The sequence below is a fragment of the Chelon labrosus genome, assembly GCF_963514085.1.
Source record: "Chelon labrosus genome assembly, chromosome: 13".
Taxonomy (NCBI): domain Eukaryota; kingdom Metazoa; phylum Chordata; class Actinopteri; order Mugiliformes; family Mugilidae; genus Chelon; species Chelon labrosus.
In genome coordinates this window covers 2,810,388-2,827,478 of record NC_140346.1, presented here as the reverse complement: position 1 = coordinate 2,827,478, position 17,091 = coordinate 2,810,388, and the positions used below count along the sequence as shown (strand labels likewise).

Sequence of the window (17,091 nt, the reverse complement as noted above, 5' to 3'; positions counted from 1 at the left end):
CAGAGCAGATGTAAAAAGAGTGAGTTTGCAACTTGTAATAAAGTGTGGACTGACAATAGAAAGGTGAAAAATGGCTGGCCTGATGTTGAGGGAGGGACTGAAATGATATAGTGCTGCATTTAATGCTAGAGACCTAGCATTTGGACAAATAAAATGTGATGAAGTTATCCTTTTTTTCAGTCATCAATCAGTCTGAAACGGTCAAAATGACCATTGAAAATTAAATAACTCATTACTTGAATTTCAGATCAATTCCACTGTAACCTTAAGCCTTTTTTGTACAACTGGACAGTTTAAATAAACAAAACACGAGATTGCTGGAAAGAAGCAAAAAATTATTTTAGCTTTTTAACGTCAGTCATCTTGTATGTGTGCCAACAGGGAAGTACAGAAACGTGGTCAGGGGAAAAAACGCCTTGTCAAGAGGAGCTTTAAAAAGAGATGGCTCAGAGTGACCAACAGGGAGCTGTCCTACCACAAACATAAAGGTGAGACCAGATTATGTCATTTCATATTCAAATCAAACATACTTATTTGAAAGATAATATGAAATAAAACTGAGAGGATATGGCCATGTGCTGCGCTGTGTCACAGTATAGTTCTTGCTTTTTACCACCAGATGGCGCCAAAGTAAAGATTTACAAAGCCAGTTTATTGATTGGATTCATTCAAAAGTTAAGATATTTACATACATAATAAAAAAAAAACACAGTAGTTATTATTGTGTGTAAAAAGTGGTTTAATTCACAATGTAAAGGAATTGCAAACACTATCATTCAAAGATAAATAGTGTTGTTGGTTGGTGTTTGCTTTGGTTTAACTGACTGAGGGGTAATTATCACCCATTGTTAGATCTGTAGGCTTTTTAAAATAAATAATATCAATCTCTATATATTCTCAGGAGATTTATGGTAAGGGTCAAGAGTTGTATGCTGCGCAGTGAATTATGAGAAAGGGAGGGTGTGATGATAAATTGGAGTAGTCCGCTGTGTCGCTAGCTGTTTTTCAACAAATACTTAAAAAGATGACAGAATTAATGCAGACTTAAAAAAAGTGGAATTAAAAACAACTCATGTGTAGGAGAACTTTTATTCCCCATCAAAAAATATAGGTCCATGTGAGTCTGGTTCATCACATACTGTCTTCGCCATCATTTGTCTTTTTACACTTCTGTATCGAAAGCAGCAGCACCTACATGTTGTTGTTAAGCCTGTAGAGACTCTGCAGCCACGAGAGCTACAACTAGCGCTGGAGCAGGCTCTCTCTTCTTGCTGAAAACCGTGACCGTCAGTATAGCAGACATGTCATGACGGGGCTCTTCTGTAATGTTGTTTCATTGCGGCGTTCCTGCTGTCACCAAGAATGAACCCATGTGACTGAAACCAACTACAGTGCTTTCTTTAGGTTGCTAATCAACTGTTTGACCTTAGAGAAGGCAACCAGTTTGATACTTTGGGGCTATACTGCAAGCCTGAGCATACACCACGGGAGGTATTTGGCAAAAGTTAATTATACGGAACTGATTGAAAATTGTCTTTCAGAAGTTTCCCAAAAAAATTAAATAAATCTTCAACATGGTTGGTTACACAAGTGAAGATTAAATAATAGATAAAAGCTGCAGTGATTTAATTCACTTTTACATATTTTTATATTTTTTAATTTAATTTATTTAACTCAAACAGAAACGCTGAAAATATAGATAAAGATTTCAAACTGTGTCTGTGTATTTTTGTTCTTAACATAAACTTGACAGAATGACTTTTGCTTCACAGGGAAAGAGGCCCTCTGCACCATCAACGTCAAAAATATCCAGGCCGTGGAGAAGCTGGATGAAAGTGCCTTTAACCGCAAAAATGTAAGTCGCTTCCACTCAGATGCCTCAGTCATCACTTCTAATGTTTTGCCCCTTTCTAATGGAAACTGTAGTACAATGTCAGCTCCCCCAAGTTAAAATAAACAAATGATGAAATATAGTATTGCATGTCTCATGAGCATTTGATGACATTCCGCAAAATGAGTGTAAATGGCTTCAACATCAAGAAGTTTGTCACCTGGAAAAACTTAAGCCACTGTAGTTTGACAAATTTCAGAAAGGAAGAAAGACAAATTTGTGAAATATTGTTTTAATATTTTCTTCACAAATTGATGTGGTGTCGTGCCAGGGGAAATGTAACAAGCGCCGGCTCCTGCTAGAATATCAAAAGGGTCCTGGTGGGAGAATTGGTCATTCCTTGGCTCAAGCGTTCCGCTTCTCTTGTGTCAGATGTTTCAGGTGATCCACTCCGACAAGCCTCTGTATGTTCAGGCGGGAAATTGTGTGGAAGCCAGTGAGTGGTTGGAGGTCCTGAGCCAGGTCAGTCGCTGCAACGAGGGACGCCTGACCACTTTCCATTCATCAAACTACACCAGTGGAGCCTGGCAGTGCTGCAAACATACGAGCAGCAATGCTCCAGGCTGTAAACCCTGCACAACGTGAGTCTCCACGTCACCGCCAGGATGAGACATACATCAGCTATAAAGTTTTCAGTATTCTTGCTGATGCTTTACGAGACATGTGTTGCAGAGCGCAATAAACACTTAATAAATGGGCTTACCGCTGTTTTGAAACCCCGCCATTGGTGTTACATTTCACCAATCATGTAGGTGCTTAGTCCAAGAGTAGAGCCAATTCGAGAAGAAACAGATAAAATGGTGTTTAAAATGGCACACATAAAACTTCCATAACTTGATCTTTTTGGTGGTCTGTTTTACAGCATGTGTAAAATGCTTGATAACAAAGAACGACCCCTCAATGTAGCGAGGAAGCCGCTTCAAATTTGAAATCTTTGACAAATGGCCATTTTCCGATGTAGAACTTTTCCAGGTACATTTATAGGAACTGAACCAAACCTAACTTCATCATTGTTAATACACCCTCCCTAGTGTACAGGCCTCTCCTCTTTTTCACCTCCTCCTGCCTTCTTTGCCTTCAAACATCACACAGCTTTTGGTTTAACTTTTAGGTTTTGAGTTTGCTGCCATTTAATACATTTTGCTCCATTTAGTGAAAATAGATTTGTTGTCACTCAGTCAAGACCACCTTATTGATTTTGTTCCCTTCCGTAAAAATCCAGTTTGAGTTTCCTTTAGTGAAAACCAAAAAAAGACTCGGAGAATGTAGTGTTTGTCATCATAGTTAATACATAGAGAAAACACACCCAGTTAGATCTGTGTTTTAATTTCAAACAAATGTAAGTACTGTTGTCTCTGCTCTTCATCCCTTGAAAGATCTCCTCACACGTTTGTTCTGTCTCATTTCAGCACCATGCTGGTCAATCTGCAGCTGGACATAGACTGCGACAGGGAAACTGAGAGAATTTTCTCCCTCCTCTCCTCAAACCACACAAAGCTCCAGAACATGGAGGGTCAGTTCATGAAATACTGAGTTTATTAGAGACACTGAGCCAAAACAGGATTTGATTTCTTGGAACAGCTCCATACCCAAGGCTTATGTCATAGAAAGACTATAATAATGATTAATGTGTTAACATAACTGTGCTTAAGGACACCTTGTGAAGTACACATGTTGTGTTCCCAATCACCTGACAGTAGTCTATTTAACTGTGAATGTTCTCAGTCATCCAGGTCACGGTCTAGCCAAACAACAAAGCTAAAGCAGATGCAACTGGACTTGTTGAGTTTCTCTGAAGATGTTTTGCCACTTGAATGAGTTGTCCAGTTGCTTTTGTTTTTGCTTTGCTTTTTGGATAAAGTAATTAAACTTCAATCCAACTAAGCTCAGTGAAGCTTGCTTGCTAGTTAGTGTCGATTCCTACTCGCCACTGTTCTGCAGTACAATCCATGAAGACCAGACTAAAGGCAAAACAATCATGATTTGAAGAAGTCGTGGTTTCATTCGTTTTTTTTAACAACTTTTTCCTTGTGTCATGTGATCGGCATATGGTAAATACCCTTTGATGAGTGGTACTGGTTTGATGGGAAAAGCTAGTTGTGATCAATAAATTAAGCTGCACTGTGTTTATATCTTTGTCCTCTGGATAGATGCATGTGCTAGTCTGGCAGTGTACCAGGGCCCTCAACGGGAACAGGAGGATTACTCCAAGTTCACCATTCAGGAACCCAAAGAGACCTTTCAGACACTCAAACAGCTCCGAAACGTCATGGAGGACTTAAAGATGCAGCATGATATCAGGAATGACACCACCGCTCAGTATGGCAGCCTGTAAGTATACAGTGTATATGTGTATGACACGATCTTAATGTTTGTAGTTTACTATTTGCACTTTATAGAGTTTATTTGACCAATAGTAACTTTATTTGTATCGCATCTTAAAACTAATGTTACAGAGTCCTTTACACACAGCAAACAATAATTAAAAAACACACAAGACACCCCACTTAAAATATTAAAAAGCCGCATGGGCCAAGCATTAAGAACTTCAGTGATTTTAAAAGCAGATTCTCTAGAAAGGGAACGTCAAGCTGTTCACATGTTGGGGAGGGACACTCAAAAACAGACTTTAGCCTGGCTATGAAATCAGTGCTAAGATAAATCAGTGCTGAGTGTAGCAATACTGGAAGTGGAATAACGGGAGTCTTTTCCTGTTTTTATTGTTTATAGTGTAGTATTCTATATGGAGTCTGTTGAGCATTTCCTGATTTACATTTCAGTAGTTCAGCTCTGATGAGACTGAGGCACGCAGAACAAATTAAACGGCAGAAATTTGGCTTTATCTCCACCTTTGGGTCTCCGGGGCCAACCACCAGAATCTCAGATTTTCACATCTGCAAAAGATTTCACCAGACAATAGAGATCACAGCTATTGTTGGGATTTACTGGAAGATGCGCCCGGTTATTGTCTGTGTAACATTAACGGCCAGTGTGACCAAGGAGATGCACGTATAATAAAAACAAGATTGGCTCTAACATTGAACCCTGGGGCGCTCCACATTGTTGTTGGGACCAGAGAAGATGGGACAAACCTCTGTAAGGCTGAATCTTATAGGATAACATGATTCAATGTGTCAAGCACTACATATATGAAGGGAGCAGTTTACAGCATATCCCATTTGTTTCCTTGTAAATGGAAATAAAAAATAAATGGGTAAAAATAATGCTATAAATATATTGTTCATAAATTTGAATGTATTATTGCATTATTACTTCTGCATTCACGCATGAACTCAAAGAAAAAGAGTCAAATCACCCGTGGTGTCCTTTCTGTTTCAGTGACAACCCCATAGTGGGTAAAACCTCTTAACCTGGCAGGAAGGTGTGGCCTAAATGGTCCTAAAGGAGCCCACGGAGTTGTCATAGCAAGAAAGGCCACTGTGTGACTGGCAGAACGATACACCCTGACCTCCAGATGTCATGGAGTCCACTACAGCAGTGACGGCTCAAGACTGGGAACAGAACAAGCTCGTGAGCTATTTCCTGGATCACTCCTCGATCCTTGAAATGAACGAACCCTTAGATGTTGTCTGTTTGTATGTGTGTATTTTATTTTGGGCAGTATGTCATCTCCTCCCCCTCCTCTGCATTGCGGGTCGCTTATAAAGGGACTCATTTTACGTCTTAATTTATGTCCCGTGTTTACGTCGACAGCTGTTTGAAATAGGGCATCATTAGATGGTGTGTGAATAGGCTGCTAATTTTTTTATTCACTCAGTTTTATATGAACGGCTGTGATGATGCTCTCCCCACATTTTAGGATCTTCTTTAGAGTCCTCTATCGGTGCCCCTGTACAATCTTTTAGCACCCCTACTCTTATGAGTATGGTAATATTAGGGGTGTGTGAGTGTGTGTGTGTGTGTATGTACATTTAAGTCGATAAAACCGATCTGCCTTATTTTGACAGATGTTTTCTTTCACATTAAATGCTGAGGGAATAATGAAGAAGCACTTTAAAATATTTGGAGCACTCCAAATGCAAATGATTAGATACTTGGTATCAGTGTGCCCCATTTTGATCAGTTCCATGATCTCTAGTACATATTTGCCTTGTCAATAACGTTTATAGCCTGTAGATTTTAAAATATTTTTCTTGACCAAAGACTATTTCATAGGTTTGAACTTGGACTTGAAAAGAAATAATGTATTTTGACTACAAATGTTTTAAAAATGGAGACAAATTCTATATATACATGTTTGGTTTATGTGTATGTCTTTGCTAACGTATCTTTTTCTTTTTAGTGACTTTGAGGCAGTTTGTATGCATTCAGTTTTGAATCCTGATAGCACGACTGTGGTGAAGAGTTGTATTTCCCTGTGATTGTGAATTGTATCGGTACGGTGTACATCAGATCTGTGCTGTCATTTTGAGAGCCTCCCAACATAATTATAGTGGCTTTTGTAAGAAATTATGGGTGACATGCAGAGAGGGATCAAGCAGAATAACAAATTACCCGTCATCCCTAAATTAGTCCAGACAATCCCAGCAAACGCACACATTATATCCTCTTCCTTTGCTTTTATCTGTCCAACCAGCAACACTCCACAGCTCCATTTGTTGTACTTCATGCTTTTCAAAGCATTTGTTTGATATGTGGCACTCTCTACCCTTGAGTTGAAAGTTCTAACTTTTTCACTGCTCTTAAAGTGTATAGTAAACAAGAGGCTAAGTTCATTGATAGTAACACATGCAAGCAGACTCTTGAAGTGTCTGATATCTTTAGCAAGTGCATCCCGCAGAAGAAGAGCAGCAATATGTAAGACAAAGCAAAAGAAACTAGTCTATGTTCTGTCAAAACTGGCGAGAAATGCAGGTTAACTGAGCCAGCATTAATCCTTGAAACGTTGTTATTTGAGCGTTAAGCTATATGAAACTGATACAAGCAAGAAAAATCCCCACATTTGTATGATCTTTTTTATCTCGTAAGATGTATTTTACACTTTTTGAACGATGACGGTGAAGTGTCGAAAAGAAGCAAAAGAAACTTGAAATTATTTAAGCAACAAAAGCTGAGAATTCACTGTTGACAGTAGTTTTCGTTTTTGGATGGAAATAAATAGTTTGCTCTTTGGTCCATCTTATATTTCTAATGTGCATGGCGTGTACATTTAACAATATATTTTTTCTATGACTATGTTTTTGTATCTTTTTTAAAAAAAACAAAAAAAACAGGGCTTGAATGTGTTGCTATACTGGTATGGTACCTTTTTCTTTGTCTACTGTGCATTCTGTTTGCTGACTGTATGTGGCTGTAGCTGCTGCCTATTTCCCCACAAAAGGTCAGTTTGATATAACAACGGTGCTGGTGAGGCCACTCCCCCTCCAAAAAGTCTACTCTTCTCTGATTGATCAGCTCCAAGCAGGCTCCGCCCCTACATGTTTCATCCCAGAAACCCAGTCCCAGTTTAATTGGATGCAGAATTAGTCCCTAGCCCCTAGTGCAGGATGAGTCATCAACATTTTTCAGTTGTTTTTTCTGGGAAATGACAAACTTTAAAATACCCTTTAGACTACCTACAAAATTACTTTTATTTGTCATTGTCGGGCTAAATACTGCTCTGTAGCTGATCACTCCAAGTTTCATGGGGGCTTGAACTCAACAAAGCGAATATGTTTGTGATGTTCCACCAAGCTGCAGCTGGCACTGACCATGAGCCAAAATACAAATGACTGATTTGACCAGAACAAATTTAAACAACAATATCTGAATTAGGAGTAACCACGGCAGAGCATTTTTGCTATACACTGCATAAGCTAGCATGTCGACACCATTGCCACTTTTAATAAGGCCAGTGAAAATAGAGGTTGATAAATGTGTGCTCATTTTCATATGAATGTAAACACTTGGGTTCCATTCCATTCGGCTTGTATCTGCTTTTAATAAGGGAATTTCCTCCATTTGTTATTCCGATGTTGGCACATTGCACTAAAATAAATGGATGTCAAGGAGTTGTATGTGGAAACGGGTGCAGTGGCCTGATGCATTAGGACAAGCAGCCTTTTGACTTTCACTTGTTGGACTGTGGCCAATTTCATCTCCTAATATTACCAAACTGAAAGGAATATGTTCATACTTGCTTTGAAGCTTCAGATGGATAACTTCAATCCAGGTATTAGCCGACACGCAGCGTCGGATGTGAGTTTCAGAGCACATTGTATTACGAAATGTATGACAGAAATGTATGTGTTCATGCGGAAATAGAATGGATTTCAAAGCCTGTAACAGTTTTTTTCAAAGCTGAAGAACAACATATTAAATTGGCCAGTCTTTTCCCTGCCAGTCAGATTGCCCTCTGTCATGGCAGAGTGAGATTTCAAGAGAGTCTGAAGGCTTTGTAAGATTATTTTTTTTATTCAGCTTCCTGTCCAGTGTACAGTGAGTAGTTGCAGAACGTGGCGGTAATCTTCACATCTACAGCTTCAGTACGATGTCTGTTCTTTTTATACAAACTGGAACTTTTTTTAATGGTCTTTCCTGTGTTTGTTCACAATAAACACTTTGCCAATTTGTCTCCTGTGTGTCTGCTCTCTGTATTCTTATCTTGCTCTGATTGTGCAAACTGTATGATGTAGATAGGGTTCTCCTGCCAGATTATCTGGGAATAGTGACGTAAAGCTGATCACATCATTATTGAGCCAGATTTTTCTTCCACTCTGTAATAAAGAACAAAGTATTAACAGAAGGAAATGGCAAATTAAGTTGGGTTTGGCAACAACTAGACATTCTGGAGAGCTCTTTTAAGATTTGCTTTTAAGATTTTGCTCAACCCCCCTCTATTCATGAAGACAAGCCTAAATTCCTTCTGTCAAATGCGGACACAGTGTTGTGCGGACCTGTTTGAATAATGTGTACGTGTAAAAGACGTCTGCCAGCTGTACCTCGCTGCTTTAAATCCATCTGCTTGCACTTCAAAGCCAAACGTGCCGCATGCATTAATGTATGCATGCAGTATGCAATTGAAATCACTTACCAGCTGTGAAAATATTTTTCCTTGATTTTGCATCCTTTTTCACTTTATGTGGAATAAATTATACCAGACACAGATTAGCTAAGCGCCTGTCTTTTATCTTTGAATAGAAGCCGTGGTGCGTGTGTGTGAAGCAAATACACATTTAATGGGCGAGTATGTACGTTTATTAAATCCTAGACTATTCCATGTCATGTGCAGGAACTGCTCTTAGATCAAAAAAAGAAAAAATACCACCACATTGCCACTTTGGACTTACACAACCCAGCCTTGGCTGAGTGGAGGTTAGTGCTGAGATGCAAAAGTCACAGACAGGCAGAGGTGTGGACACTGTGACCTGCAGTTTTGTTGTTTTTCTCACCTGCTGGTCACAATCATTCCTCTGTTTTTGCATGTTTTTTTCACTATAACAACCAGGGAGTCATTTATCATTGGTCAGGCCACGAGCATCTGAAAAGTCACTGTGATTTTTTTCTCTCCTGTCATCAAGGCGCCCTAAATGGTTCTGCTGTAGAGCCACTCCTGCCAGTAGCCCATTAAACTACATCTGCCTCCTAAGAATCTCATTAATCACGTCCAGGGATTTCTGTTGAAATGAGAAACGAGACGCCACTAGAAGAAAAAATACCGTAGCAATTAGATGAGGAACACGGCACACAGAGCGCCATCTGATACGTTCATTTGTCCTCCAGCAGGTTGGATTCAAACTAAAAAAAATAACAACAAGCTACTGAGATTACAGTCGTTTCAGTGTTGGCTACTGCTGCGTACAATCGGTCCCCAAATGTATAGTAATGCAACAATAATGAAGTCCTTCACAAGAATGCCAGGACATTTGAGATGTTCTTGACAGTCGGTCAAGGCTCTAAATGAGTGCAGGAAATGAAAATAATTACAAGACATTTGTAGGATTTGCAGCAAAATGTCCAATATAACTTTTGGTCAGTTAAAATGATGGGACTCGTGAATGTTTCTAACACTGAGGTAGCCTTCTTGTGTTTTGTCTTCTTTCCTGTCACAAGAAGGAGGCTATAAGTCTGGACCCACACGCATCAGCTGATAAGTTTCTGCCTTGGTCCAGCGTTAGGTATTCTTGATATCTATGAACATAAATAGACTTAACGTGACTTCTTCATCTGTCGGTGATGTGTTGCCTACTAAACTATGCAGGCCTGCTCCGTACCCTACACTGTCAGCACTGGTACAATAATTCAATCTTCCACATTCCTTGGGGTTTGAGATACTGTGTGAGATGGAGGAATGTACATTATACGGGAACATATATATCGGACAGTAGATCAATGCCTGTAGAGGGGGGAGAAGATACATGTGATGCTTGTTTCAGCCGCTCCGAACAATAGTAATGGCTAATGTTACATGACAGTTTGAGAATATAAGAGGAATCATAGGCAGGTTGGAGAATCGTTCATTCAGGTAGGAGTGGAGAACTGCAGGCTATGAGGACTGGGCAGGGTCATGAGACCACGACAACAGATGTAGTATGGAGCTCCAAAGCATTTCATTGCTTCAAAGCATTACTCTAAAGTCAAGTTCACAGGACAACTGTTATATATTCTGTAACTGGGCGCCCCCTACCGTTTTAGAGTGGAATTTACTGGTGTAATGTCCAGCTAGCACCAGAAACTCTAAACTCTAATACAGTCAGCAAGTTGCACAGCAGGCCAGCTAATATTACTTGCTAGTCCAACAGCAAGAAGGTCACCATGGCATTTCATTCTGTGACACACAATGAAAGGTAAGGCCAAGATTTTCTCTAATGCCCTGGTCATCTGTTGTCCTGTCCTGTGATTTGGTGGAAATAAAATATTAATTACAAAAAAAAGTAATTACACATCACATTCTGAATTGCTACAGTAAATAAATGATACTAAAAGTTAATGCAGATTTTCACAACATGAACTTATTCAACAGACTTGCGTGTCACCCAAATTAAGAAGCCATGAATCACCATTCTCAATGCCCAGCTTTCACTGAAGACGTATGGACTGTAGAAACTATTTGACTTGGCTTTGGTGTGTGGTGCAGTGAAGGCATCGGGCCTGCAATGGAGGAACTACACAGGCGTTAGTGAGCGCTACGTCATGCCAGCGAGCACTGAAGAGGGGAACGACACGTATTGCCCCCCTGGGTAATGTAGTCTAATTGTCATTGTGAGTAGACAGGAGAGGGTACAGACTGCCTGTGAGGTCTCAGTGAAGTCCCAGTACGCCAGAGGATCAAATTTAGAAGTAGTAGTACTGGGTACTGAAGCATAGTTGTAATTGTGTACTGACAATTTTTTTCTTCGCTTCTTCCACCAACTTCCTCATCAGTCGTTTGAGGAAGAATACTGAACTACCTTCTTCTTGTAGCTAGAGTAGCTGCAGCCCCATGTTTGGTGATGTGTGCCGTGGTGTCGTAAAGTGTCCACTTCCTACAGGAAACCGTCATTAACCCAGGTTACCATACATAATGTCAGAACATGTATTCAGGCCAGTGAGAGGGAATGAAAGAGGTACCAGCCTCCCCAATACAGTCAGTGTACTGTCAAAATGGTTTTGAAGCTATTATGTTAACATAAAAGAATTACACAATGTTGCTTTAACTTATAATATAATATACTTATATTATTATAATATATGTACAATAGCAGATCTTTCTTATTATCTCAAACTGACTGACACAGGTTTAAATAAGGAGTATCCACCCCAGCAGTTTATTGATGTTGGAGGTGGTTGTGGATTTTATCTGGAGTTAGACCCTACAGCTTGTTTGCCATCGAGTCGATGACGGATGGAAGGAAGCTCTGACAGCTACAGCGGAGACACCTGTGAGCTTCTTATTACAGCTGGGTGCACAGGAGAGAAACCCTCACTTTATCTTTGTCTATTTACATCTGATTTCATCCTGCTTCCATTTATTTTGTTCTCCCTCTTGTACTCTCCTTAATGTTGTCCTAATGCATTTTTAGGCCTCGTGCGGCGGCCTTCTGATAAGCTTTCTAAAAACGTCTAATACGTGCTGCACAAATAAACCCAGTTTGCCCTGAGGGAAAGGCACCGAGGTCCCTCCCAGTCAGCGAGCAGATGGGATCTCTACCAGCTGTGTGTCCCGCTCCTGACCCTTCCATCTCACCTCCTACAAGGAAAACATTCCTATGAAGAATCACTCTCTTCCTATATGACATTCCTGCCACCTCTCCAAAGGAATATTTTGACTTCTGGGGAAATACACTTTTCACTTTCTTGATAAGAGTTAGATGAGAAGATTAAACACATTTTTTTTGTGCAGTAGGAAATATGAACTAGGTAGCGTGGCTTAGTGCGGGAACCATCTACTCTGGCTCTGTCCAAAGATAACAAATGTTACCCACCAGCATCTTTAAAGCTCAGTGGTTGGGATGTTACATCTTGTTTTTATAATTCATACAAAAAGTGTATAACTGATAATTTATGGTTTTATAGGAGGTTATTGCTAAACATTATGGACCTGGACAGTCTCTTGTGTCTCCACTGGTTCCCTTCCAACAGCTCAGCTCCAAGCAACACCACCTATAAAATGGCATAAGGCATCAATCTCCTGAGTGTGCTACGTATTTCAAACTACCTCAGTAAAAGACAAAGATGTCAGACCTGATGTATGATGCACATGTGGACTGAATCAGTCACAGCATGAGCTCTGAGATATGAGTTTAGAGAATTTGCATATTTTATGGTAGCACGCATTCTTGCCTGGCATGAACAATATCGATTAGAACATCTGTTTTTGAAAAGGAAATGCCACTAATGTGAGGACAGGGCCCATACTTTAACCTCGCTTTGTTGCCATCCTTCAACGTCAGCATCTGTATATGTGGCAACACGAGCTGTCTTCACTTCCATTAGGGAATGCGGTCTTGAAGGGCTCTTGATGAGAAAATATTTGCGTTTTAGGGGTCATATTTAAAGCATGCATGACATTGCGAGAGTGCGAAGCTGCGTCTGTGAATGAAAACAGGCCCTCCCAAATGGTTATTAAAAGTTTAACGTAGAGTACACATATCAGTCTGAGACATGTTGCTTTTTGATCCTTTGAGCCTGTGTACCGATGTGCACATACTTCTACAGGACTTTAGTACGCACTTCCTGTCTCCTGCAGCTTCCTGGCTTAAACGGTCAGGCCACCCAAACAGACACACTAAAATGTACTTAAGTTTTGTGATGTTTGCCAGTTGAAGGTTTAGTGTCATTCCAACACATGGACCATAAAATCTTGTTTGTGCTCCTCAAACATGTAGAACATTCTCTTAAAAAACTGAACAGCACGTCTGTCCAGAAATTTGGATAGGATCCACGGATATCTGTTTATTTGTACAAAGACGACTGAGTGTTAGGGACAAGACAGTTTAATGTAAGTGAATTATGTGTGTATGTGTAAATAATACAGAATGCACACTGTGGCCAAATGGGTCAGTGAGGGAGGCCGAGAGAAAGGAGGAAGATCTCTCCTCAGTGTAGCAGTCTCCCCGTTTGCTTTTAAGTGAAGGAGCAGAGTTCACTCTGTGTGAAGCCCAAATGATGTAACCAGCATGAATTCCTCAAGACACTGGAGGCCTTAATATACATGCCTTCTGGATGCATTATAGCCCTCTCTGGTGACCAAATGTAACCAGTGTTGTTACTTCTCCATCAAAAGCTCATTAAAACTCTGTGAAAGCCTCAAAAATAATCCTAATGTTGCAGGTGTGTGGTCATAAAACCATAGAAAGCTTAGGCGAAAGTTAATAAGGTAGATGGGTCCTTTTAATGATCTGCTCTCGTATGGTGAATGTGGGCCATCGCTCTATTTCCTTAGCTCTTCCGTTTTCCCATGCCGTCAAAGTCAGTCCATTCTCAGCGTTTCCTAATCAGTTCTTTGCTCGCATCCTCTGAGCCAATCATTCCCTCGTCCCTGTGCTTTAAATTCATCGTCACTCTTGTCACTCCATCTTCAGGCCATCTGTTGCTCACCCCTCCTGCTCCCCATCTCTGCCAGCTTCATCTACGTCTCCACCAGCAGCAGCAGTATCCAGGCTGGGTGGTCCTGTCCCTGTGCACCTTATCTACCTTCATACCATTGTTTGGCATTCAGCTCTATGACCTCGTCACTCGTTGGAGACTACTATCACTATCACCTTGCATGTCTATGAATCCTCATTAAATGTTCATTCTGCACCTACTTGAGCTCACCTTATTATATCAGTGCTTTGTTAATCTGGGAGGCTTTGTTTCCTAAATTGGGCAGAATAACTTAATGCTGCCATGAAGACAGCCAAAGTTAGTAAGGGTTTGACTTTGATTATGGAGATTATGGCAGTCTGTAGGTATTTAAAGTAAATAGGTGGATGCCTTTCCTATATTCATATCACATTTCGTGATAAAGGAGGAGTCCCTTATGAAATAAAAAAACGTAGCAAGAATTGCCTGATAGGTCAAGAGTTGGGTAATGCGATAAGAAGGCAGAATTCTCCTCATCTTTGGACCTGGAGGATACGGAGCCAGCTGGTTTAGATATCCTCCTCCTATGGACTAAATGCTGACAGTTCCCTCGACACCTGAACCAAACACATCCACCAGAAAACACCTCATTCTCTCCGCACAACAACGTCAGTCCTCGGCTTCGTAGCTCTGGCTCATTTACCAATCGCTCATCACATACGAGGCTGCCAGCAAACCAACAGAAGAAGTGGCAGCAACTTCTGGTGCTCTCTCTCTGAGCCGCATGAAGCCACTCAGACTTTTTCTACCAAGCCTTCAGTTCTCCAAGAATAACCTGCTTCATTGGCATCACCAACGCTGCTGTTTCAGAGCAACATCATCTCAATGTCAGATACGTTTCAGGGCATCATGTTATATCCCTGCGCTGATGTGTTGTAACTGCAGCAGGGAAAGGATAACACAGGCCAGCCCCCCACCCCCTAGCCCCATGAATCACAGTATAGATTGAGGAGGGAGAAGAGACCGAGCAGTATCTTTAATACTCCTTAGAGGGAGCTGGGCCTCCTGTTTGTTCAAAAGTCTCATTGGCCTCGACAGGCCTGTTGAAAGAAAATGTTCCAAGTTGTTCTCGCAACTACGCAATCTTCATACTGATGTGTTGCGCCTCTTTCCCCTCCCTCAGGGCACAGCAGAGTTTATGTGCATTGCCATAGTTTTAACCTGAGGCGTTTATGACACATCCACCTAAAGAAAATCCTCAAATTCAAACAGTGACAGCCCCACAGCTGCAAGGCCAAATGAACAACGGACATATCCACAATGGACATTTCTACTTTCATGCCGATGCCACTCCAAATTTGATGCAACAGAAATGAATGCGACAGCATTGCTAAGTCATAGTAGTACTAGGCAACATGCAAAAAGCACAGACACTGTGAGCAGAACGTTGACAGCACAAAAGGCCTTGCTGAGCATATGTTACTGCAAAGACGTGCAGACGCTGACCAGTCACATTTTGCATAGTCATCACATAGCTTCAAGATGGGGTTACACCTTTGAGGAAGTGCATGTAAGCCGTGTTCTCGACAAGGTGGTTGTAGCACAACGACACATTCATTTTAAGATTGATGCAGATACAGAGGTACTGTGCAAAAAGGGACAATAGCGACTACACTGTCTTAGAAATAAAGATCCTTGCAGATATAGATAGGACCCTGATGGAATTGTTTTATAGATCCTACTACCAGACTCCGTGCAGTCTTTGTCCGTAATCAGCTGGTTTGTTAACTTCAGTGAAGCCTGTCTGACTTGTCTTTAACCGTGCTTTGACATATTGAGGAATCACTATAAATACTTCGTTCCAAATGCAGTCATATTATTGCATAGTCATACAGGAACCTTTTAAAGCACGGGTCTTCAATGTTTTCCAGGCCAAGGACCCCCAAACTGATGGAGAAATGGAGCGGTGATCTGCTATTTATGTATTTGTGTATTTAAAGACATTTAAATTTGTGGAAAACACTGCGTAAAAAAAAAAAAATTCGAATCAACCAAAACTTTCGCAACCCCCCTGCAGTACCTCTGCGGACCCCCTAGGGGTCCCAGACCCCCTGTTGAAGACCTCTGTTTTAAAGTATTTGTTTCCCATCATCTGGGTTCTTTTTTCAATGCATCTGTTTTATATATTTGTTTTCCTACTTGCTCCTGAATTGTGTTGCGTTATGTGTTGTTGTCACGGTTACTTACATGTTCTGTTATGCGGGAACCCAATTTCCTGTGTGGGATCTTAATAAAGACGGGACTGCATGAGGAATGGAGTCTATACTGCACACTCAAGGTTTTTTAGTTCATATTCAAAGCATCACTGTGAAACTTCATATGTGTGAAATTAGTCAGTAAATAGGCATGCTTAATCTTTCCTAATTTAACTTTTTTAATTTTTTTTTTCGAAACCATCTACAAATTGCAGGCATTTCTTCTCTCTCTGGTGCCTTATGTATTTTCTCTACATACAGCCAGGAAGTGGCAGTTCTCTGAAGTGGAGCCCTGCAGCTCTGCGACTCAATCATAACAAATCTTAACCGCAAGCATGTTTTTGCTTTCATATTACACTCTGTGTTTTATAAAGTCACTGTGTCAGTTGTCTCAGCAGTGTCACTCAACAAGCCTACGGAGAGAAGTTATTTCCTGAATGTGTGAGGCACGGCCCTCGTCATCTAAGATTTCACAGGATTTCTCTGTTTGAATTTGCTTTACTTTTTTGTCTGTTTCCACTGTGGGATCATCAAGTCCTACATACTTACAGACCGTAACCAGTTAGGGTGTAAATGTTTCTAATATGACTTCATTTGGCAACTGACATGTGAACAGCCTTTATAGGGCACTCACTGAAATACTTGGAAATTCTAAATGTCAACCCTAGTGTTATTGTAGGACGTAAAAATACTTTTTTACTTTTGTAACATTTGTCAACATTTTTAATTTTCATGCAGAAAATCAAGGTCAGTGAAGTTACCACCGGCCTTACCAAGTCAGGACACAGACAGCTGAACATAAAAAGTCTCTCCACTGGCTTCAGACGGGGCTCAATAACAGCTGATCTGACGGGCAGGAAAAAATGAGGAAAAAGCCTGTAATGCTAAGATTCGCTCTACAAATGATCGGATAGCAACTAGTGCGAGACGTGGTTGCAGAGGTGATGCATCTTCAATGGG

At 40.7% G+C, this 17,091-nt stretch overlaps 1 protein-coding gene across 1 annotated transcript in view; it reads left to right on the top strand.

Moving 5' to 3' along the window:
• rasa2 (RAS p21 protein activator 2) overlaps positions 1–8,895 on the top strand; it is a 30,607-nt gene extending 21,712 nt beyond the window's left edge. The window contains exons 19-24 of the mRNA XM_084559305.1: positions 382–488; positions 1,773–1,855; positions 2,264–2,472; positions 3,301–3,404; positions 4,042–4,222; positions 5,231–8,895. Of these exons, the coding sequence (XP_084415431.1) occupies positions 382–488; positions 1,773–1,855; positions 2,264–2,472; positions 3,301–3,404; positions 4,042–4,222; positions 5,231–5,261 (715 nt within the window). The 3' untranslated portion in view covers positions 5,262–8,895. The remainder of the gene's footprint in view (positions 1–381; positions 489–1,772; positions 1,856–2,263; positions 2,473–3,300; positions 3,405–4,041; positions 4,223–5,230) is intronic.
• The last annotated feature ends 8,196 nt before the right edge of the window (positions 8,896–17,091 follow it).